This window comes from Saccopteryx leptura, chromosome 2 (assembly GCF_036850995.1).
Source record: "Saccopteryx leptura isolate mSacLep1 chromosome 2, mSacLep1_pri_phased_curated, whole genome shotgun sequence".
Taxonomy (NCBI): Eukaryota; Metazoa; Chordata; class Mammalia; order Chiroptera; family Emballonuridae; genus Saccopteryx; species Saccopteryx leptura.
This window is the reverse complement of record NC_089504.1, coordinates 224,841,638-224,864,332: the sequence shown is the minus strand read 5'-3', so window position 1 is coordinate 224,864,332 and position 22,695 is coordinate 224,841,638. Positions and strand designations below refer to the sequence as shown.

Below are 22,695 nucleotides of genomic sequence, written 5' to 3'. Positions count from 1 at the left end.
ATTTATTAACTAGGTACACCTGGGACAATTAATGACTGTTTTAACATTGCCTTCTTTTTATTTTGCAAGCTAAGAAGAGATACCAGTGAACCTAAATAGTGGACGAAAACAGGAGTGTTCTAATTTTTTTTTTTTTTGGAGGGGGCATGAGGGCCACTGTTTTAAAACTGCCATTTATTTGCCTTACGTGATTTTCAAAATACTATTTTATTAATGTGGAAACAATTAGAACATACACACTACAGTATGTATAAGAAGCATTTAAATTTACTTACTATAATAACTATAACAGATCTAGAAGTAAATAAGATTTTTTTTAAGTTACACTGAGTTTACAGTCAAATTCTAACTCTGAAATGGGGACATTTTACCTTTCTTTTTGGATAGGATCAGTTCTTAAGAGCAGCCCCAGTAACTGGAGGAATGGGAGCCGTTTTGATGAGAAAAATGGGCTGGAGAGAAGGAGAAGGATTAGGAAAAAACAAAGAAGGAAATAAGGAACCTATCCTAGTTGATTTTAAGACTGACCGAAAAGGTAACAAGTTTAAGGGGAATGTTTATCATACCTTTTTTATTGTTTGGGGTTTATTATACCTTCATTCTTTTGATGTTTGATCCTTGAATTAGAGGCACTTCTGCTATACAGCTGTTTGTCTATAGCTCTTTGTTTAGAAAAAAAAATGTCTAACCCATTTTCAGCTTTAGGGGCTTATATGATTATAGGTGGAAACGCTAATTTGAGCTTTAAAGAGGCAACCTTTGTTATGTTGCTAAATATTGTAGAAATGTGCATATATGTAGGATTTAAATTTTAACTAGATTTCCTATTTAGAAAGTGTCTTTTTTTACACTTGACTGGTGATGGCGCAGTGGATAGAGCGTTGACCTGGGACACTGAGGTCCCAGGTTCGAAACTTCAAGGTTGTTGGCTTCAGTGTGGGCTCATATGGCTTGAGCGTGGGCTCATCAACATGATCCCATGGTTGCTGGTTTGAAGCCCAAGCTCCCTGACTTGAGCCAAGGGGTCACTGGCTCTGCTTAAAAGTCCCTGGTCAGGGTACCTATCAGAAGTAATCAGTGAACAACTAAAGTGCCACAGTTATGAGTTGATGCTTCTCATCTCTCTCCTCTTTAAAAACTGGCCATTTTCTTTTTTCCTAACAGGGAGTAAGACATTATCTTTTATTTCTAGGATTTGTGGGTTGTTGTTTTTTTTCTTATTTTACCCACATATTCTCTTTATATCTTAGTAGAGTGAGGTCTTCTCTCCACCTTAAAAACCTTCTTAGGCTCAGTATTTGAGTTCTATCGGGTTGGGGAACAGACCAGCTCAGCTGCCTCTTAATAACAGCTGGTACCTCTTCATATCACCCTATTTTTGGAGCACCTTTGAACTTTTGTTTCTGATTTATTTTGCTACTGTCCTCAGATACCTGGGGCTATTACTAAAATTCACTTGGAATAACATAGATAACAATCAGTTTGTACCTTTAAAAAATGTCTTCCTTAGAATAATGTCCTAAGTATAATTACATGGGAATGCCAACTCAGTGTGATTATTTAAGCTTGTTTAAGCCTGATATTAAAAATGAATTTATTTTCCTAATCTTGTCATCAAATAGAAAGTTAAATTGAAATCAGTGCAATTAAATTATTCTGTCTTAATGACTATGGAAACCGAATAGCTCTGACTAAATTATGTTTTAAAAAAGTTGTTTTGCATCAGAATTTCTACATTGTCATCCATGCAGAAAACTGTTGCCAGTTTATTTCAGTTGGAAGTAAAATATGGTAATAATGATACTCAAAAATAGTCTGGAAATAACAGAATTATTCTATGACGTTATATGGATTCAAACTTAGATTACATTAGAAAAAGACACTGTATTAATGTCACATTGACATTTTATTGCTTGTACAAGTTTAAAAGATTTGTGTCATAAAAAGGTGGTTTATTAGAAGATAATATCTTTGGATGCATTGCATGATTCAAAGGAGCATTCTCTGGAACTGTAACACAGGCTGGGTTTGGGAAAGCATCCTAGCAGAAATAAAAATTGGGAAAACATGGATTATGGATAGTTACCTAGCTTGACCACTTTGGAAAGGGAGCTTATGCAGTGAAGATATATTTGTCTTTTGAGAACATCTCACATTTGATAAGTCAGAAGGAGCTTCATTACTGGGAAATAATGAGCCCATTTATCCATAGAGATACCATTTCTCCCTTTACTTGTGTGTGTGACTTAAAACCCTCACCTTTTGAGGAACATACTTAACTGAGCACCATTTTTTATGGAAAGGGCAACCTTTAGAAATCGTTTGGAATAAATAGCCACTACTTTTTAAACTTACAAAGAAACAGCTAGAGTTGATAATTATAGCACTTAATTGTATATGTATTCACATTAAGTGCTTGTGTTTACTGAACATTTTATTTTTTTACAATTTCCAGTACCAAAGTATATAAATATATTTTATCTGTAGAAACAGCAAAATAGAAGTCCAGATTGATACAGTAACGAGTAGAAGGAATTTGTTGAATATTTCCTTTGAAGGCATGGATTGTTGTTCCTACAGAGGGAGTTGTTGTTTTGTATTACAGTTTATAATGATCTTTGAAATTTATTTAGTGAACGTTGACTTTTTTTTTAAGGTCTTGTTGCTGTAGGAGAAAGAGCACAGAAACGGTCCGGGAACTTCTCTGCTGCAATGAAAGATCTGTCAGGTGAGGGTGCACTGGAATTTCTTCTTGTCTGCTCTCCCTTGAATTCATAATTTGTTTCCACATGTGGTGGAAATAACAACTGGCTATCTTTTTCTCTGCAGGGAAACATCCTGTGTCTGCCTTGATGGAAATCTGTAATAAGAGAAGGTGGCAACCACCTGAATTTCTTTTGGTCCATGATAGTGGCCCTGATCATCGCAAGCATTTTCTCTTTAGGGTAAATATGAATTTCTGCATTAATTGTATACATGTATTAATTTGATGACAATGTTAGAGGGTGAGGGGTAGATATATGATCACAGGATTGATACATTGTGGGTTGGGAGTGTGTATGTATAGGAAGAGCGGGGGGGGTTTTAAACTTAAGTATACTTTTTAAGAAGACTTTTAACCCTATTTTAAATGTTGGAGGAAAAGAAGTGGGCAGAATCTTATGAACAATTTGTTGACATCTTCTGGTAGAATGTGGGGCATTCATTTAGTAGTTTTATCAGGATTTTTTCAATTTGGAGAGCTTTTAATCTACAGTCCATTTTTCAAAATGATTTGGTTCTTCTGGGTTGAGATTAATTTGACTATAACATAGTATGGGTTTATATGTTTTAAATTACTTTTCTAGCATTTAGTGAAAAAATAAAAAGCTAATAGATATTAAAGTTTGATGCTGTTCTTATTGTATGTTTTTCTTGAATAGGTATTGAGAAATGGAAGCCCTTACCAGCCCAATTGTATGTTTTTCTTGAATAGGTATTGATAAATGGAAGCGCTTACCAGCCCAGCTTTGCCAGCCCTAATAAGAAGCATGCTAAAGCCACAGCAGCTACTGTGGTTCTTCAAGCAATGGGCCTTGTACCAAAGGACCTCATGGCTAATGCCACTTGCTTCAGGAGTGCCTCACGTAGATAGATTGAGGTTTTATATTAATCATTTCAGATAATTTTACTCTGCATCAAAATGTATTTCTTCTTTAATGTTGTAAATATTTGGCAATTTAAGACATTGTGTAAAAAGCAATCTGTACAAACATCTCCAGGCTTTGATTTTTGTACCATGGAAATTGTATTTAACCATACAGGGTTTTGGTATGTTTATATTGTTTACCTTAGTGATGTATTTGTTTAAGTGGCTAACATCCAAACGATTGTTTGAAGGCATCCGTAATCTTCAGTGTGGAATGTTAAATTACGCTTTTATACTGTATTTTGTACTATGATGTAACTCCCTTTCCTTATGGCTAGGCTGCTGTAACACTTGCCTGTAATCAGTGAAGGGCTGTGCACCTTGTACTAGTTCACAATGGGTTCTGCTGGACAGATACTGGGCCAGTGTTATTGAGGTAATCAAGCAAGATCTGTTCCACAGGGCTAGTGCCACCATTCCCCCTTAACATTTTGTAGACGTTATAAAAAGAAAGTGGTATGTTGTGTAATGATCAGCACCAAGTCCTGCATTCTTGTCAAAGCCACTTGGGCCACGAGAAAGGAGTCAAAATGAAGTCTGATTAGAATTCTACTGCAGAGGCCAAGTACATTTAGAATGGCATTGAGTTGTGATATAGTTTTACTTTGATGTGCATTTTGAATTTCAGCTACACCTAGGTAGACGTAAAATGATAATTAAAACTCTGTAACCAACTTATCTAATAAAATCGGCACCCAGCCACTATTTTGTTGACTATGAGAAAGTTTAAGTTTATGTTAATTTTTAGGGTCTGATAGAATATTTCATGTGTATTACAGTGGTATTCATATGCTATGTCTCTAAACTTTATTTTCAAAAGCTTAAGGCCCAAAATATAAACTTCTCTGGAATAAATGTGGTGGTTTATTTTCTGGAATATAAAATGAACACATAACTGCTTCACTAAATGCTATTTCTTTACCCATGCTTTTGATTTTTCCTAAGCACTTTTATTTAAGAAAATTTCAACCATACCCACCCACAAATACCTAAAAGCACATTAAATACTACTTTGCCATACAGCTTGAGCATGCTTTACAACTCAACACTGTTCTATGTGGAATACAAAAGACCCTTACCTCCGTGAACATGTATTAAAATATATGTTTGAGCATAGACAATTGTAAATCAGGAAGAAGGCAACTAAGGTGTGAGCATCAACAATCAGGTCTCAGAGGATACTGTCTATATTTGGTTTCTACCCTTACAAGCCAGAACCTACTCCTCATAATCCTAGGTAACAAATACAGTGTTGCCCGGATGCCATGGATTAACTGGTTAGCCTCAACTTCCCGCTTGAAAGGAAACACTGACATTGATTCAATTTTCTATTTGGTTTATAATTATGTTATAGGGATCTAGAGTTTTCATTCAAGTTACTTGAGGTTTTTAAAAAGTTTTGAGTTCTGAATAATCAGTAAAAACAAAATGTTGATTTAAAACCTTAGCCTTATGGCTTAGTGCATGCAATAAATGTTAATGTGAAAGGTTAATGTTTGTAAATGTTTGAATATTTTAAAGTTATATTCCTTCAACTTCCAAAATGAAGTTAAAAGCCAAAGGTATAAGAATCTTGAATTTCTTTGCCAGAAGGCTTACTTTGGTGTTCAGGATCTCCAATTATAAACGTAGTCACTCATTTCCACATTCCGTAAAGATGACTTCCCTAGTACTGGTGTTTGACTGAGCTGGTCCAGAGTCTTAGGGGGCAGCCCACAGTTAGCAAGCTCCCCACGAAGAGTCTCCTGTGGAAATTTGTATAAAAGTCAGTGAAAAACCACATCAAGTCTTTTGAACACTCAGTTTTTAGTAATTACCATGGAAACTATGACACATGCTTTTTTATTATCAAAAGTCCTAAAGAATTTTTGCGTAGTTGATTATATAACTTATAAATAAAAACCTAAAAAGGTCCAAAACTAAAGGCCATCATATAAATACCCATACCAATTTATAACAGAATCAGGTACTTTTAATTTCTGGATCTAAAAGGACAACGCAGATAACACCCATTTTTGGGGATAGGGGAAGGAGTTCCTTAGTCACTAAGTACAGCAGCCTGAGTTCATGAAATTGACCTCACAAAAACAACTGCAAAGACATCCCTTCCCCTTAGTACTTATAATTGAAATAAGTATAGTTTAATAACTTGAAACAAAGTTTGGCTAATAAATCACTTCTTCCATCTACTTTGAGGAAGCTAGCTGTCACTGAAACAGTCTGTCCACAGCTGTCTACTTACCTTATCCAGCACTTGATCCATTGGTGGGCAGATATTAAACACAGTAGTTGGCTCATGTGTATGCAGTCCTGCAGAAAACGACCCACTCTGTGAAGATGTGAGGAGCGTGGTCACAGAATGTAGAGAGTGAGGCATGACAGGACCTGTAATCTCCAGACTAAACTGATCTTTGTATCCAGAAAGAACTTGTGTCTTCACATTTATACTTCGTGCCTTCCAAAAAATTTAAGGAAACAAAACTACAGTTGTCATATGGTCACTATATTTTCATCTGGGTTTTACTCTTTAAAAACAAAAGTACATCATAAAGACATAAAATATTTTTACATGAGTAAAAACGTTGAGTAAATTTCACCCTGGCTGGTTGGTTTGGTGGTAGAGCATCAACCCAGCCTGTGTAAGTCCCGGTTCAATTCCCAGTCAGGGCACACAGAAGTGACCATCTGCTTCTCCCCTCCCCCTGTTCTCCCTCTTTGTCTCCCTCCCTCCCTCCCTCGCAGCTGTAGTTCAATTGATAGCCTGCTCAGGCCTGCTTCGTGCTATGGGTTGTGAGCTTGGATGCAGATGGGCAGAGCATTGGCCCTAGATGGGGATTGCCTGGTGGATCCTGGTTGGTCAGGGTGCATGTGGGAGTTTATCTCCCCTCCTCTCACTTAAAAAAAAAAGTTTAGTATATTCTCAGTCTCCAGCATCCTTTCTTCCAAGTTATGAAACTGTTGGTTTAGAATAGAATTCATTTTGATTTAAACAGACTTTCAACACAGAATACTGGGAAAACAAAAACATTCAATATGTATGTTTTATCGATATGTGTAACTTTTTTCAACAATATGGACATAAAGGCACACCTTGCAGATATTGCAGGTACGGTTCCAGACCGCCACAATAAAAAGGGTATGCAATAAAGCAGGCTGTAATCTTTTTGCTGGTGGAGGGTCTTGCTTTCAATCTATAGAAAACAGTATCTGTGAAGTACAATAAATGAGGTATGCCTGCAGTTACTCTTTACATTTAACCATGATCCAGTTTTTTTTTGTTCTTTTTTTTTTTCTGAAGCTGGAAATGAGGAGGCAGTCAGACAGACTCCCGCATGCGCCGGACCAGGATCCACCCGGCACGCCCACCAGGAGGCGATGCTCTGCCCATCCGGGGCGTCGCTCTGTCGCGACCAGAGCCACTCTAGCGCCTGGGGCAGAGGCCAAGAAGCCATCCCCAGTGCCCGGGCCATCTTTTGCTCCAATGGAGCCTCAGCTGCAGGAGGGGAAGAGAGAGACAGAGAGGAAGGAGAGGGGGAGGGGTGGAGAAGCAGAAGGGCGCCTCTTCTGTGTGCCCTGGCCTGGAATCGAACCTGGGACCTCCGCACGCCAGGCTGACGTTCCACCCCTGAGCCAACCGGCCAGGGCCACGATCCAGTTTTTGAGAGCTACAATTTTAACATTCTTGGTTATTTTCTTTCATTGGTTAGAAATGAGACAAACTGAGATTATGCAACTTTTCCTTATGGCAAAAGAAGGAGATTAATACCAAAATGCTTTTGTTGTCAATTATACTTAAGAAAATTATTTTCACATAATTCATGTATTTCCATGTAAATCCTTTAATATAACTTTACAGCAAATAAATTTTTTACTGGAAAAAAGAAAAATTAAAATATATACCATGTAAAAATGCTAAGAGTTATTAAAATTTCAATAATTTATCCTATCAAAAATTTCAAGATGGCAGAGTAAGTGAACACTGCTCACCTCCTCCCAAGGCCACATCAAAATTACAACTAAACTACAGACAACCATCATTCAGAATCGCCTAAAATCTAGCTGAACAGAAGCCCTACAATTAAGGAAGAAAGCAGCCACATTGACTGGTAAAGGGGCAGAGACTCAAAATGGGCTGGTCCCACACTCATATAAGGCAGATAAAAATCAGGAGGGATAGATATCTTGGCTGCACAGGTCCTCCCAGAGTGAAGGATCCCACTGCTACAGCAGACTGCCCAGTCCAGGGTGCCAGTGCCAAGAAAATAAGGATGGTCTCATAACTTTCAGCTGTAAAAACCAGTAGGGATTGTGGTACAGGGCAATGGTGGGCACTTGGTATCCCAGGTGTTGCTCTTAAAGGGCCTGCACGCAGACTTACTCAGTGTTGGAACCTGACTAGGTGGTGACCCAGTGGTAGAGCATTGGCCTGGGACACAAAGGACCCAGATTTAAAACCCCAAGGTTGCTGGCTTGAACGTGAGATCATAGACATGACTCCATGGTTGCTTTTAGCCCAAGGTGGCTGGTTTGAGCCTAAGGTCGCTGACTTGAGCAACAGGTCACTGGCTCGGTTGGAGCCCCTGGTCAAGGAACATATGAGAAGCAATCAATGAACAACTAAAGTGCCACAACTACGAATTGCTGCTTCTCATCTCTTTAAGTCTGCACCTATCTCTCTCGCTTAAAAAAAAAAAAAAAAAAAAGCAATCGATGAGCAACTAAAGTGATGGACTCACTCACTCTAAGCTCCAGCTCTGGGGCAGCAGCTTGAAAGGCACCAGGGACATATAAAGAAGAACTGAACTGTCTGGCTTAAAGATGAAGGCTGGGAGGCATCTCTCCAAGACAGAAGTGCTAGCAGAGGCCACTATTCCTTTGCTGAACCTCCCACCACAGAGCCAGCAGGTACAGGTGGGTACCAAGTCTGAGTCTCCATCAACCTGGCTAAAACTTCACCCAGCCCTGGTGATTTCCTGAGACCCCACCCCACTCAACTTTCTGGCCCACACAAGCTGCTTCCAGAAGTTTTTCCATATAAATGGCCTGTCTTGGTTTATTAGCACAAACTTTCCTAAAAATTTCTCAAATATTCACAAACCTCATACAAGTGTATGGCCTCAGCATAACCTGTACCTCTTGCTAAGTGGCCCCAAGCCTGTCATTATGGCAGCCAGCTTTGGTTCGCAGTTTGGCCTCTACCCAGCACCTCCAAGCCCAGCACAGGTGGCAATCATCTGTTTATCACTTTGTAGGTCATACCAAGTGGCCTCAGGCAAGGCACAGGCGGTGGCTTACCTGGGCCTACAGAGGGCTTCTCCCAAGAGGCCTGAGAAACAATGTACCAGGTGGATAGCTTCAGCCCACAACAGAACAGCACCCACCTCCACAAACAACTTGAGAGGTACTAGAGCACACCTCCTCCCCAGTTAAAGTGAATCCTTCCCTGTGGGGTCAGCCCCTGTACAACAGCTCTTCCACCATAATCAAGATCATTCTTTACAACCAATCAGCCTAAGGGTCAATCTCTCCACTGACTTGCCAACAGCAATCAAGGCTCAACTACAATAAAAGGGGGTACACAGCACACATGGGGGATGGGGCACCTGAAGAACTCACCTCAGATGACTAGGGAGACTATATCACTGGGCCCCACCAGACATGTACTATATGAAGCCACTCTACTAAGACTGGGAGATGTAGATCTACCTGATACATAAAAACAAACAGGGAGGCAGTCAAAATGAGGAGACAAAGAAAACATGTCTCAAATGGAAAAACAAAACTTCAGAAAAAGAACAAAATGGAGACAAGCAATCTACTAGATAAAAGGACGCTCAATGAATGTAGGTGAAGAGCAAATAATTCACTGAGAACTTCAACATAAAAATGGAGATAGAGCCTGACCTGTGGTGGCACAGTGGATAAAGCGTCGACCTGGAAATGCTGAGGTTGCCGGTTCGAAACCCTGGGCTTGCCTAGTCAAGGCACATATGGGAGTTGATGCTTCCAGCTCCTCCCCCCTTCTCTCTCTCTCTCTCCCTCTCCTCTCTAAAATGAACAAATAAAAAAAAAAAAAAAAAAAAGTTGCAAGCCCTGGTAATTAAAATCGTTAGCAGCTGATGCTGCTTAAATTTGCTCACAATTATTTCCACCAAGAAAAAATAAACACACAAATTTCTTTCACTTTGCAGCACACTGTAATAAAAATGGAGATAGAAAACATTTTAAAAAGCTGGGCCTGTGGTGGCACAGTGGACAGCGCATTGACCCAGAATACTGAGGTTGCCGGTTACAAGCCCTGGGCTGGCTGGGTCAAGGCACACATAACAAGCAAGCAATGAAAAACTAAAGTGAAGCAACTATGAGTTGATACTCCTCACTCCCCCACCTTGTAAAATTAAAAAAACAAAATATAAAAAAGGCCTGACCAGTGGTGGCAGAGTGGGTAGAACATTGAACTGGGATGCTAAGGTCTCTGGTTTGAAATCTTGAGGTCACCGGCTTGAGTACATGCATGTCTACACCATGGACTTGCTGGCTTGAACGCAAGCTCATCTGCATTCCTGCTTGAGTGCAAGCTTGCCAGTTTGAGCGTGAGGTCAATGTCTTAAGCAAGGGGTTCCTGGCTCAGTTGAAGCTCCCTGGTCAAGGCACTATGAGAATAAATCAATGAACAAATGAAGGGACACAACTATGAGTTGATGCTTCTCATCTCTCTCCTCCCTCACTCTACCCCCTTCCTCTTTCTCTCTCACATAAATTAATTAATTAATTTAAAAAGGAACAGTCAGAGGCCCTGGCCGGTTGGCTCAGTGGTAGAGCGTTGGCCTGGCGTGCGGAAGTCCTGGGTTCAATTCCCAGCCAGGGCACACAGGAGAAGCGCCCATCTGCTTCTCCACCCCTCCCCCTCTCCTTCCTCTCTCTCTTTCTCTCTTCCTCTCCTGCAGCCAAGGCTCCATTGGAGCAAAGTTGGCCCGGGTGCTGAGGATGGCTCTGTGGCCTCTTCCTCAGGCGCTAGAATGACTCTGGTTGCAACAGAGCAACTCCCCGGATGGGCAGAGCATCGCCTCCTGGTGGGCATGCCAGGTGGATCCCAGTAGGGCGCATGCGGGAGTCTGTCTGACTGCCTCCCTGTTTCCAGCACAAGAATGACACATAAATTTGTGAGGCATCCCATTAAAAAAAAAATTAGAGGAAATCGGTCAAATCAGAAATTTGGAAGATAGAAAAACAGAAAACACCTAAACACCCAATCAGAAGAGCAAAGAGAAACAAACAAACAAGAAAGAGAATAGTTTAAGAAGCTTCTAGAATAACTTCAAGTGTACCATTATTTAAATCATAGGGATACCAGAAGTAAAGAAAGAAATTGAAAACATATTTGAAAAAATAAGAAGGAAAACTTCCCTAATCTGATGAATAAAACAGACATACAAGTACAGGAAGTGCAAACAAGATGAACCCAAAGAGGTCCACACTAGACACATAGTAATTAAAATGCCAAAGGTTAAAGACAAAGAGAGAATCTTTTTTTTTTTTTTGAAGTTGGAAACGGGGAGGCAGTCAGACAGACTCCCACATGCGCCTGACCAGGATCCACCTGGCATGCCCACCAAGGGGCGTTGCTCTGTTGTGACCAGAGCCATTCTAGCGCCTGAGGCAGAGGCCACAGAGCCATCCTCAGCGCCCAGGCCAACTTTGCTCCAGTGGAGCCTCGGCTGCGGGAGGGAAAGAGAGAGACAGAGAGGAAGGAGAGGGGGAGGGGTGGAGAAGCAGATGGGAGCTTCTCCTGTGTGCCCTGGCCGAGAATCAAACCCGGGACTCCTGCATGCCAGGCTGATGCTCTACCACTGAGCCAACCGGCCAGGGCCGACAAAGAGAGAATCTTAAAAGAACAAGAGAAAAGAAGTTATCTACAAGAGAAGTCCCATAAGACTGTCAGCTGGTTTCTCAACAAAAAGTTTGTAGGCCAGAAGGGATTGTCAAGAAATACTCAAAGTAATAAAAATCAAGGACCTTCAACCAAGACTACTGTTATCTAGCAAGCTATCATTTAGAATTGAAGAATAGGTAAAGAGCTTCCAAGACAAGAAATGTTAAAGGACTTAAGAAGAGAAATATAAATAAAATATGTAAATAAAATGGCAATAACTAAATCTATTAATAATTAAATGTAAATAAATGGATTAAATGTTCCAATCAAAAGACAAAGGGAAGCTGAATAAATAAGAAAACAAGATGTACACATATACCATCTTCAAGAGACTCACTTCAGATAAAAAAAAAAAAACAGACTGAAAGGGATGGAAAAAGTTATTTCATGCAAATGCAAAAAAAAAAAAAAAAAAGCTGAAGAAACAATACAAATATCTGACAAAATAGACTTCAAAATAATCACTGGAACAAGAGACAAAGATAGGACCCAGTGATCCCACTAAAAACACCCAAAACATCTAAAAGACATGTGCATCTCTATGTTCATTGCAATATTAACAATAGCCAAATTAAGGAAGTCACCTACATGATCCATTGATAGGCAAATGGATAAAGATGTGGTACATGTATTCAATAACATTCCTCAGTCATAACAAGAGTGAAATTGGCCCTGGCCAGGTAGTTCAGTTGGTTATAGTGTCCTCCCGACATGGTACGAGTTTGATCCCAGGTTAGGGCACATAAAATAATTAACTAATGACAGAATAAATAATTGAAACAACAAATTGATGTTTGTTTCTCTCTCTCACTTTCTCCAACCCCAGATAAGTGAATTCTTCCTATTTGCAACAACATGGACGAACCTAGAAAGTACGATTCTAATGAAATAAGTTAAACAGAGAAAAACAAATGTCATATTACTTAACTTATATATGGAATCTAAAAAACAAAACAAAAATAAAAGCAAAACAGAAATTCATATATATAGAAACAAACTGATGTTTGCCAGTGGGAGAGGAGTTGGGTGGACAAGTCAAGGAGGGGAAGGAATTAAGATGTGCAAATTGCCCTGGCTGAGTAGCTCAGTTTGTTACACAGTCATCCTGATATACCAAGGTTGCAAGTTTGATCCCTTGTCGGCACACACAAGAACGAACAAATGACAGCAATTTTTCTCTCTCTCTAAAATCAATTAAAAAAAAAGTCTTGCCCTGGCTGGATAGCTTGGCTGGTTAGAACATCGTCCCAAAGCACAGAGGGGTTGCCTGTTAGATCCCAGGCCACAGCACATACAGGAATAGATCGCTGATCCTCTCTCTCTCCCTCCATCCCTCTCTCACTAAAATCAATAAATTAAACAAATAATATTCCTGAGTTCTGACCAGTGGCACAGTGGATAGAGCATCACCCCAGAGCACCGAGGTCGCTTGTTCGATCCTGATGTTTCTGGCTCCATCCAGAGTGTGCCAGTTTGAGCCCTGGCCAGGGCACAAATGAGAAGCAATCAGTGAATGCATAACTAAATGGAACAAGTTGGTGCTTCCCTCTGTCCCTCCCCACCCTCTTTCTCCTCCTCTCTCAAAAAATAAAAATCTTGAATAAATGAAGTCTAATTTAAAAAACAAAAAGATATGTAAATTGCTAGTTAAAAAATCATGGGATGGCCTGACCAGGCGGTGGGTGGCGCAGTGGATAGAGCGTCAGACTGGGATGCAGAGGACCCAGGTTCGAGACCCCGAGGTTGCCAGCTTGAGCGCGGGTTCATCTGGTTTGAGCAAAGCTCACCAACTTGGACCCAAGGCCCCTGGCTTAAGCAAGGGATCACTCGCACTTGGTCTGCTGAAGGCCCGCGGTCAAGGCACATGAGAAAGCAATCAATGAACAATTTAAGGTGTCGCCACGAAAAAGATGATCGACGCTTCTCATCTCTCTCCTTTCCTGTCTGTCTGTCCCTAGCTATCCCTCTCTCTGACTCTCCCTCTGTCTCTGTAAATAAATAAAAACTCTTTAAAAAAAAAAGTCATGGGATGTAAAGTACAGCACAGGCGATATAGTTAGTGATACTGCAATAACTATGTCAGACGGGTACTAGACTTACTGGAGTAATCACTTCCTCAGTTATAACAAATGTCTGATCACTATGCTGTGCATCTGATACTCATATAATATTGTAGTTCAACCTTAACTGGAAAATAAAAATTACTTTAAAAAAGCTAAGTTATGAGGATTAGTGTGGAATTTCTTATCTCCCCCTGCCCAGGCTTTATTACCTTAAGCATTTGCATAGTGGCACCTCGAAAAGCTACTGGGGATAAGAGGGTTGGTGGAAGTCCTGCCTGTGGACCTGAAGTAGCAATTAAACTCTTACAGTTGATCAAAAAATTTAGCAATGTAAATGTGTTTGTTCCCTTCACCAACACAACAGACTCAGCTCTGTGATCCATTTGTACTTCCTGTTTCTCTTTACGTCTGAAGGTGACAATTAAGGAAATGGCAAATGTGAATCCAGAACCAATAGAAAAAGCATTGTCGTGATTCTGAACCACCTGGGGCCCCTTTTCCCCATTCCAAACTGGAAATGCTCTTGCTATCCCATCTTTGCAGCAATTATAAGGCATCTGTTTAAATAAAAATTACTTTTAATTTGAATATGCCAGACACTGACACCTAACAAAACTTTATTCTCTAGTCAAAAATATGTTGTTCCCTTCACAAATTTAAACAAAATGGAATCTTTACACTTTTAAAAATATAGCTTCAGCCTCACCAGGCGGTGGAGCAGTGGATAGAGCGTCGAACTGGGAGCGGAAGGACCCAGGTTTGAGACCCTGGGGTCGCCAGCTTGAGTGCGGGCTCATCTGGCTTGAGCAAAAAGCTCACCAACTTGGACCCGATTGTCACTGGCCAGAGCAAGGGGTTACTCGGTCTGCTGAAGGCCTGTGGTCAAGGCACATATGAGAAAGCAATCAATGAACTAAGGTGTCGCAACGAAAAACTGATGATTGATGCTTCTCATCTCTTTCTGTTCCTGTCTGTCTGTCCCTGTCTATCCCTCTCTCTGACTTTCTCTCTGTCCCTGTAAAAATAAATAAATAAATAAATAAATAAATATAGCTTCATAACTGTTCATAGTTTATTGGTACTTAGGGGTTTGTTGTTTAGAGTCATGATGGAGAATTTGTTTTAATATGATCTTAAGCTAATTTAAGATTACAGTCAAATAAAACTGCTAGTCAGTATTACATTGCTCACTGACTTAATTCAGTGAAAATCATTCCAGTTAAAGAGCCAATGAAAGGATACAGCTTGATAGAGAGTATGTCTGGTTTTTTAATTTTATCCTGCACACCCATCTCTTCCAGCCAGGAAAAGCTTTCTTCTTCATCCTCATCACTGATTGCTTGCTCCCTAAAATATTGCTTTAGTTAGTGTTCCGATTTCACAAAACAACTGTACTGATGAGTTGCTAAGTCACGGGATGATGTAGTAAAAGGTTATTTTTAGTCACTTACTCCCCATGTCCCAATCTCGTTCCAGATGTTTTCTTCTTCTCATGGCCACTTTCTCTTATTAAAGGCAGAGAAAATTCAATACCTACATAAGAAAAGAAAAATGTAACTGAGTTTTCCTTACTATAATTTAAAAAAATTTAAGAGGCATGTCCTACTTTTAGAGTGTATAAAAATTTGAAAATGTGAGTCTTTACATTCGCTCTGTTAAGGCAGTAGCTTTCAAGCTTTCTTTTATTTTTTATTTTTCAATTACAATTTACATTCAATACTATATAGTATTAGCAGCCCACAACACACCCACACACACCTGTGTCTTCTTGAAACAAACGCTCAGGAAACAATACATTCTCATTACATGTGGTAGTCGTTTTTCGTTTCTTTTTTTGACAGAGACAGAGAGAGAGTCAGAGAGAGGGACAGATAGGGACAGACAGACAGGAAGGGATAGAGATAAGAAGCATCAATTCTTCGTTGCGGCTCCTCAGTTGTTCATTGACTGCTTTCTCATATTTGCCTTGACCGGGGCAGACCAAGTGACTCCTTGCTCAAGCCAGTGACCTTGGGAATTTCAAACCTGGGCACTCTGTGTCCCAGTTCGATGCTCTATCCAGTGTGCTGCCGCTTGGTCAGGCACATGTGCTAGTCTTTCATAAAGTAGTATGTTCGTAAAGTCATGGTGCACTTTTGACCGGTCACAGGAAAGCAACAAAAGACGATAGAAATGTGAAATCACCAAATAAAAGGAAAACTCTCCCACTTTCATACCTATTCAGTGCAGTTCAATGTGGGCTCACGCACAGATTTTTTAGGGCTCCTTAGGTAGCTATCCCGTATAGCTTCTACAGACTCGTCACTGACTGATGGCCTACCAGAACGGGGTTTCTCCACTAAACTGCCGGTTTCCTTCAACTGCTTATCCCACCGAGTAATGTTATTCCTATGTGGTGGTGCTTCGTTATAAATGCGCCAATATTCACATTGCACTTTGGTCACGGATTCGAATTTAGCGAGCCACAAAACACACTGAACTTTCCTCTGTACTGTCCACATCTCGACTAGCATGGCCGTGGGCTGCTCTGCTGTATACACGGTGTTACGTTATCATCTGTGCATGCTCACATGCTGCCACATCATCCTACAAAAACTGGGAGGGTTTTCCTTTTATTTGGTGCAGATTTCATATTTCTATCGTCTTTTGTTGCTTTCCTGTGACCCGTTAAAAGTGCACCATGACTTTATGAACACACTGTATTATTCTACTCTAATTTCTCTTTAAAAAGTGCTGATTTAACCCATTAAATAGAGTTTATGATCCAGTCACAGGCTGACAGTTTGAAAATTGTTATTAAAAGAGGGCAGGTAGCCTGACCAGGTGGTGTGGCGCAGTGGACAGAGCATCGGACAGGGATGCACAGGACCCACGTTCAAGACCCCGAGGACGCCAGCTTGAGCACGGGCTCATCTGGTTTAGGCAAAAGCTCACCAGCTTGGACCAAGGTTGCTCACTCGAGCAAGGGATTACTTGGTCTGCTGAAGGCCCGTGGTCAAGGCACATATGAGAAAGCAATCAATGAACAACTAAGGTCTCACAACGAAAAACTGATGATTGAAGCTTCCCATCTCTCTCTGTTCCTGTCTGTCTGTCCCTGTCTATCCCTTTCTCTCTCTCTCTGTCCCTGTAAAAAAAAAAAAAAAAAAAGAAAAAAAGAGGGCAGGTAATTTGTTCTATAAAGGAATTTCTAGAGGAGTATATTTAGACAGGGACTTCTGTGTTTAGAGATCAGTGACAAGAACACCATTAACTTAAAGTTATGTATAAGGAACAGCATAAAAAATTGCTAAGAAAAGAAATCAGAAATGAAATTTTAAAAAATAATGTAGGTAAAACTAGTCAAAGACAATTCAACCGATAAAAGGCATGTTTAGTTTTCAAGAAGTGTTTACTATATGGTGTGTAATTCTTATTTTAACCTATAGTTTTACCTTCATTTTTCATAGCTTCTCGTATACCTCTAGTTGTAGGAGATATGAGAGCTGTGATTACATCACTTCCTGCTAATCCTGCTGCACGGAACAGAACAGTAAACTGATAGGTACAGATGTAGAAATAGGGGCAAAGTTTTGTCTTCAGAAGATTATACAGAGAAGTGAAGCTCACAGACCTATGAAACACACAAAAAAATTTCTTTAGGTAATTAAATAAACATTTAACTCCACATATAAAACTTAATATTGTATAAATCAGTTTAATACACAACAAAAATAATAGATAATGGTGTTAGTTTTTGTTGTTACACACCAGTTGGCTTTCAAGGAACTGAAACTGGTCATGGGACTCACTGATGATTTACAAAGACTTACACAAATAGTGTTCAACACTTAAACACTAACCATTTTTTCTTTAAATAAAGTTTAATTGATAACTTGTTGATAATAATAATAATTGATAACTTGTTGATAATTGATAATTTTAATTTTTTTGTTGTTGTTGACAGAGACAGTGAGAAACAGAGAGAGGGACAGATAGGGACAGAAAGGGAGAGAGATGAGAAGCATGAATTCTTTGTTGTGGCACCTTAGTTGTTCATTGATTGCTTTCTCATATGTGCCTTGACCTGGGAGCTACAGCAGACCAAGTGACCCCTTGCTCAAGCCAGCGACCTTGGGCTCAAGCTGGTGAGCCTTGCTCAAACCAGATGAGCCCATGCTCAAGCCGGTGACTTCGGGGTTTTGAACCTGGGTCCTCTGCGTCCCAGTCCAATGGTCTATCCACTGCACCACCACCTGGTCAGGCTTGGTAACTTTCTTTGAGCAGTTTCTGCTGAGAAAGGAAGCAGCCATGAACAAGAATGTTGAAGAATCAGATTTATGTATAGTTACCCATCACTTAAGTGCATTTCACAGTTGCATAAAGAGTGAATAAGAGCTAAAACGTAAACAATTTAAATGTTGGTTATTAGCAGCTCCAATAAAATCCTTTGGAAGAATGTAGAGATGCTTCTATCACTAAACATTTCCACATCATAAATACAATAAGGAGAGAACACTGCTAAAATGAAAATTCACTATTGAGCTGCACACGTTTCTATCTTACCAGTCGCTCATTAAAAAGTGCTGCAGGGTTTCATCATCGAACCAAGGGCTTGTCCTTCCAGACATTTTCCTATCAGCTCCAATCCGAGGGAACAGGGGGAGCCACGAAAAGGCAGGGTGGAGCCAGTAGATGAGGCTTTGCTGGAAAGCACAGCGAAGCTCAGTGGAATGCTTGGGATCCTAAAATCCAGACACATTGGACAGGTCTTGCCGTATTAGAAGTATAAAATTTCATGAAACAGACACTGAATATACTAAACACTTATCTTTACTGCTTTCAATAGGAAGTGTTAATAACTATGACAGGGACGAAAATGTAGTTTACTCTGATTTGGAAAACCTTGCCAGCGGTTAGTTTGTTAAACCAAGTATCAGAGGAACACTTAAACATTTTCCTGTCTCCACCATCCTTGAGAACAATGATTGGTTTTTTTTATCAAGAGGGCAGATGGTGTGTTTGTGTATGCGCAGAAGGTATGTCTACATGTAGGTAACACAACATTCAACCCCCTACCCCTCACAACACTGTTTGAACAGTAGCCAGTAAAAACTGATCATTCAAATCCCAAATCATCCTGATCAATTTATTAAAAAATATGTACCGAGGTCTCTTTCAGGTAATGATTGATGAGCTGCCTGAAGATAATGCTACTGCGTTTCTCTAAAAACATTCTAGAACTCACTGACTAGTAAATTTATAACAGACCATCATCCAGGTAGTAATAGTTAGTGCACTGAAAAAGAGCACGTTATGTGAAGAAAGCAGTAAAATAATAAATCTGCCTTGCAACACTTCTCCTCAATTGCTTTTAATTTCCTTTCCTTATATTTTTATTTCTCAAAAAGCCTTAAAAATGATTGACTTACTTCAAACAATACCTCCCTGCAACACGATTTCTCAGGACAGGACTCTAAATTTAATGGGCAGTTACTGAAGCTGACTAAAAACTGTATAGAAAGCATCATTTGGGCCTGACCAGCCAGTGGTTCAGTGGATGGAGCGCTGGCCTGGGACCTTGATGACCCAGGTTCAAATCCCGAGGTGGCTGGCTTGAGCATGGGGTCACTGGCTTGGCTGGAGCCCCCACGGTCAAGGCACATATGAGAAAGCAATCAATGAACAACTAAGATGCCACAACTATGAAGTAATGCTTCTTATCTCTCCCTTCCTGTCTGTTCCCCCACCCCTCTCTCACAAAAAAGGCATCATTTGGGAAATACAAATTTTCCAAGTCTTTGTGTCTTTAAATGTCAGGAAAAAAACTTAACTGGCTGAAAATATTACTGATATTTTGTAGAGAAGTAAATTTTACACTTAATTTGTTAATTTAAAAAGTAGCTATTTTCTCTCAGAGTTACCTGTATGCTTTGAGGCAGAGTAACTTCTTTTGCTCTGCAATGCTGGACGACACCTTGAGCCTCTTCCTGTGCTTTCAATTGATCTGCCCAGCTAAAGGGCCGAGAAGAGGTGAAAAGGAGTCGAGTTTTAATGCTCCAGTCTGCAGGTAACTCTGTACTTTGTGAGGATGGAATGTCAGATTCGGAGAATGATCTGTGTGAAGGCTTTTTGAATACAAAGAACACAAAAATTAGTAGAGTACCAAGAAAAAAAACTTTCACTCCATAGATTTTATTAACATACACATGATCATTGAAATGTCAAAATTTTAGAAAATGTGTAATATATAACATAGAAAATATACTATATACCATGAGCAAGTCTGGAAAGTGAGCTACATGATGGAATCCCTGGGCTTGCCCAGTCAAGCAAGGCACATATATACAGGAAGCAACTACTACAAGTAGATGCTTCCCACCTTACCCCGTGCTCCTTCTCACTCTCTCTCCTCTCTCTAAATATCAATAAATAAAATCTAAAAAAAAACACCAAAAACAAACAAACAAAAACAAAAACCACCCTTTAAGCCACTAAAACTCTGAAACCAGGGCTGAGTTGCCCTACAGGTAAATTACCCTATTGCCCCATGTATAAGACGCACCTTAATTTTGGGTCCCGAAATTTGAAATAAAATGTATTATTACATAAAGCTACTGAACTCAAGTTTTATTCATCATAAAATTCATACAATTCCTCACCACTGTCAAACAAGCGGGAAATGCAAGTAAAAAATGTCTATAACCACTGTATAAAATGCATCCACTTTTTAGACCCCAAATTTTTTGGATAAGGGTGCGCCTCATACATGGGGAAATATGGTAGGTAGGTCTATTAAGGACATATTTAACAGTATTCTCCATATTATAAGGACTTTTTCTGGAGACATCAAAAAAAGAACAGTGAAAGGGAAACATTTCCAGTAGACCTTCTGAAGGCCATCTACTTATCAGAAAGGAAGACTGAGTCTTGGGGAACTGACCCACTATCTTTCCAACAACTGTATATTGGCTAAACCATCACAACAGAAGTATCTGGGGAATGAAATCATGTGTGTGTCCACGTGTATGTGTTTGTGCACATGTGTGTTGGGGGAAGTGGTGTTGCCAGTGGTGGTGTCAGCAAGGTTTAGTGACACCACATCCTGCGGGGGTAATTTGGGGATTTGGTTTGAAGATCGGTGAAAAACGAAGGTCAGCCTAACCAGGTGGTGGCACAGTGGATAGAGCATCGACCTGGGATGCTGAGGACCCAGGTTCCAAACCCTGAGGTCACCAGCTTGAGCATGGGGTTGCGGGCTTGAGCATGGGATCATACACATGACCCCATGGTCACTGGCTTGAGCCCCAAAATTGCTGGCTTTAAGCGTAAGGTCGCTGGCTTGAGCAAGGGGTCACTGGCTCAGCCAGAGCGCTCTGGTAAAGGCACATATGAGAAAGTAATATTGGAACTAAGGTGTCACAACTATAGTTGATGCTTCTCATCTCTCTCCCTAAAAATAAATTAAAAAAGAAAAGAAAAAGAAAAATTAAGCTCAAAGAGCAGCTGAGGGGATCCACAGGAGAGGGTAAACACTGCTAGCTCTTTCAGTGTCCAGCCCACGGTAAACATCATACAAAGTCTTTACTGTGGGATTGCCACCACCTTGTCAACCCTGAGGACACGAAGGTTCACTCAGGGCTTTGTTACAAGAAGGTACCTTCTAACGACATTTACAGAGTATTATTACCTGAAACAGTTCGGTAACAGCTGTTCTTTCAGAAAAGTTCTCTTCCCAGACCAAATCATTTTCTTGATTAGAATCTGAAAACTGAGGTTAAAGAAGTGATCAAGTTGTCAAGGCCGCTGCGGTTTGCTCCATGTCTGTACAGAGCCTCACCTGTCAGACAAGTCTGTCCACACGCAAGTGCAGGATTCACACGCACCCCAATCAGTGACCGATGGTCAGCTTGTTTGAGCTTTGGTCACTGAGGGGATGTGAGCACCTAACACTGCTGTACACGTCTGCAAGAAACAGCTCCCAGAGGCTTCGGGGTGAGATAAATGCTGGCCAGGGGCGGGGGGGGGGGGGGCGCTCGTTACCGGCCACGGGCAGCGGCTGCCGCCTGGACTGCCGCCCAGGCCGGGCCCTTCGCGGAGCCCATGCCCACCCCCCCAGCCCCCCGATAACACACCGTCCTGTTCCCCAATCCTAGCCCAGGCAGCCCTCGCCTGCAGCGCCCACTCACCGGGCCCGGTGCCTGCTGCTGGTCGCTGGGCAGCACTTCGGAAGGTTCCGCGGGGGACCGAGGCCGGTTATCCAGGCAGGCGAACGGGTTCCTCCCAGCCGTGCCCGGGCCGCCGCCACCTCTTCCCGCCGCCGGCGGAAAGGGGCGCAGGGGCAGCCCAGCCGCCAGGGCGGCGCGGCGGGGCGCCGGCTCGGGCCGCTCGCTGGGTGAGAGGTCGGCCCCAAGGCTCCGGACCCTTTTCCGTCGCAGCCGTAAGGTCTTGGGCGGCTTTTTGAAACTGGGCGAGTAGCCAGGTACCGAAAAGGCCATCGCGCGCTGCGGTGGCGGGGGCACACAGGTCGCCACCCCTCAGGCTCTTCCCGCGCGCGCCGGGCCCGCCCGCCCCTACGTGGCCCCACCCCCGACGAGCCGTGCGTGCGCTGCAAGCCGCGCAGAGGCCCCGCCCCGCCCACGTTTGCGCGAGGCCGGCGCTGCGGAGAGGACCTTGGCAGTGTCGGGTCGCGGGGTGCTGAGTGGCTGGGCAGCCCGCTCTGGGGGGCCGGCCTGTGTCCCCGTGTTGGACAGCAGGGGTGTGAAGAGCCGGCATGGCGTCTGGATGAAAAGGAAACGTCACATTTCAGCTGCTGCTTCGATAAACTAGGGAAGAGGCGACCTGAGCCGGAGAGAGGGGCCCGTCCCCAGACGGACAAAACAGAGCCCCGAGGGGCACCCGCGCGCGCCATCCAGACACTGCCGCTCTCCTGCCGGTCCCAGAAAACAAGTGAATGCGTTTGAAGCAGCTTTCAAGGATCTATGGCTATCCTTGGAGACTCGCACACACACTCAAACGACTAAGGAAGACAA

At 41.6% G+C, this 22,695-nt stretch overlaps 2 protein-coding genes across 8 annotated transcripts in view; one reads left to right on the top strand and one right to left on the bottom strand.

The window, feature by feature from the left end:
• Window positions 1-4,402, top strand: part of SON (SON DNA and RNA binding protein) — a 32,683-nt gene extending 28,281 nt beyond the window's left edge. For 3 of the 5 annotated variants that reach the window (XR_010749338.1, XR_010749337.1, XM_066370281.1), the window contains one exon: window positions 388-433. Coding sequence is in view for 3 of the 5 variants with exons in the window: in XM_066370281.1 (XP_066226378.1) it covers window positions 388-400 (13 nt within the window). In the remaining 2 variants the exon portion in view is untranslated. Of the gene's footprint in view, window positions 1-387; window positions 536-2,656; window positions 2,729-2,829; window positions 2,946-3,422 lie in introns of those variants that run through there. The other 2 variants (XM_066370279.1, XM_066370280.1) reach the window with 2 other exon arrangements.
• DONSON (DNA replication fork stabilization factor DONSON) lies at window positions 2,023-22,232 on the bottom strand. Of its 3 annotated transcripts, XM_066370295.1 has the most exons (11): window positions 21,853-22,232; window positions 21,354-21,434; window positions 19,588-19,791; window positions 18,230-18,408; window positions 17,119-17,297; window positions 15,136-15,217; window positions 14,927-15,031; window positions 13,894-14,092; window positions 5,931-6,143; window positions 5,288-5,433; window positions 2,023-2,041 (listed from the first exon to the last, which is right to left on the bottom strand). In XM_066370295.1, the coding sequence occupies exons 1-10, from the start codon at window positions 22,159-22,161 to the stop codon at window positions 5,296-5,298; spliced, it is 1,689 nt and encodes a 562-aa protein (XP_066226392.1). In that variant the 5' UTR covers window positions 22,162-22,232; the 3' UTR covers window positions 2,023-2,041; window positions 5,288-5,295. The 3 variants fall into 3 exon arrangements, with proteins under 3 accessions (XP_066226392.1, XP_066226391.1, XP_066226393.1); XM_066370294.1 differs by lacking the exon at window positions 2,023-2,041 and having other exon boundaries at window positions 5,065-5,433; XM_066370296.1 differs by lacking the exon at window positions 2,023-2,041 and having other exon boundaries at window positions 5,065-5,433; window positions 5,931-6,017.
• Window positions 22,233-22,695: the final 463 nt, after the last annotated feature.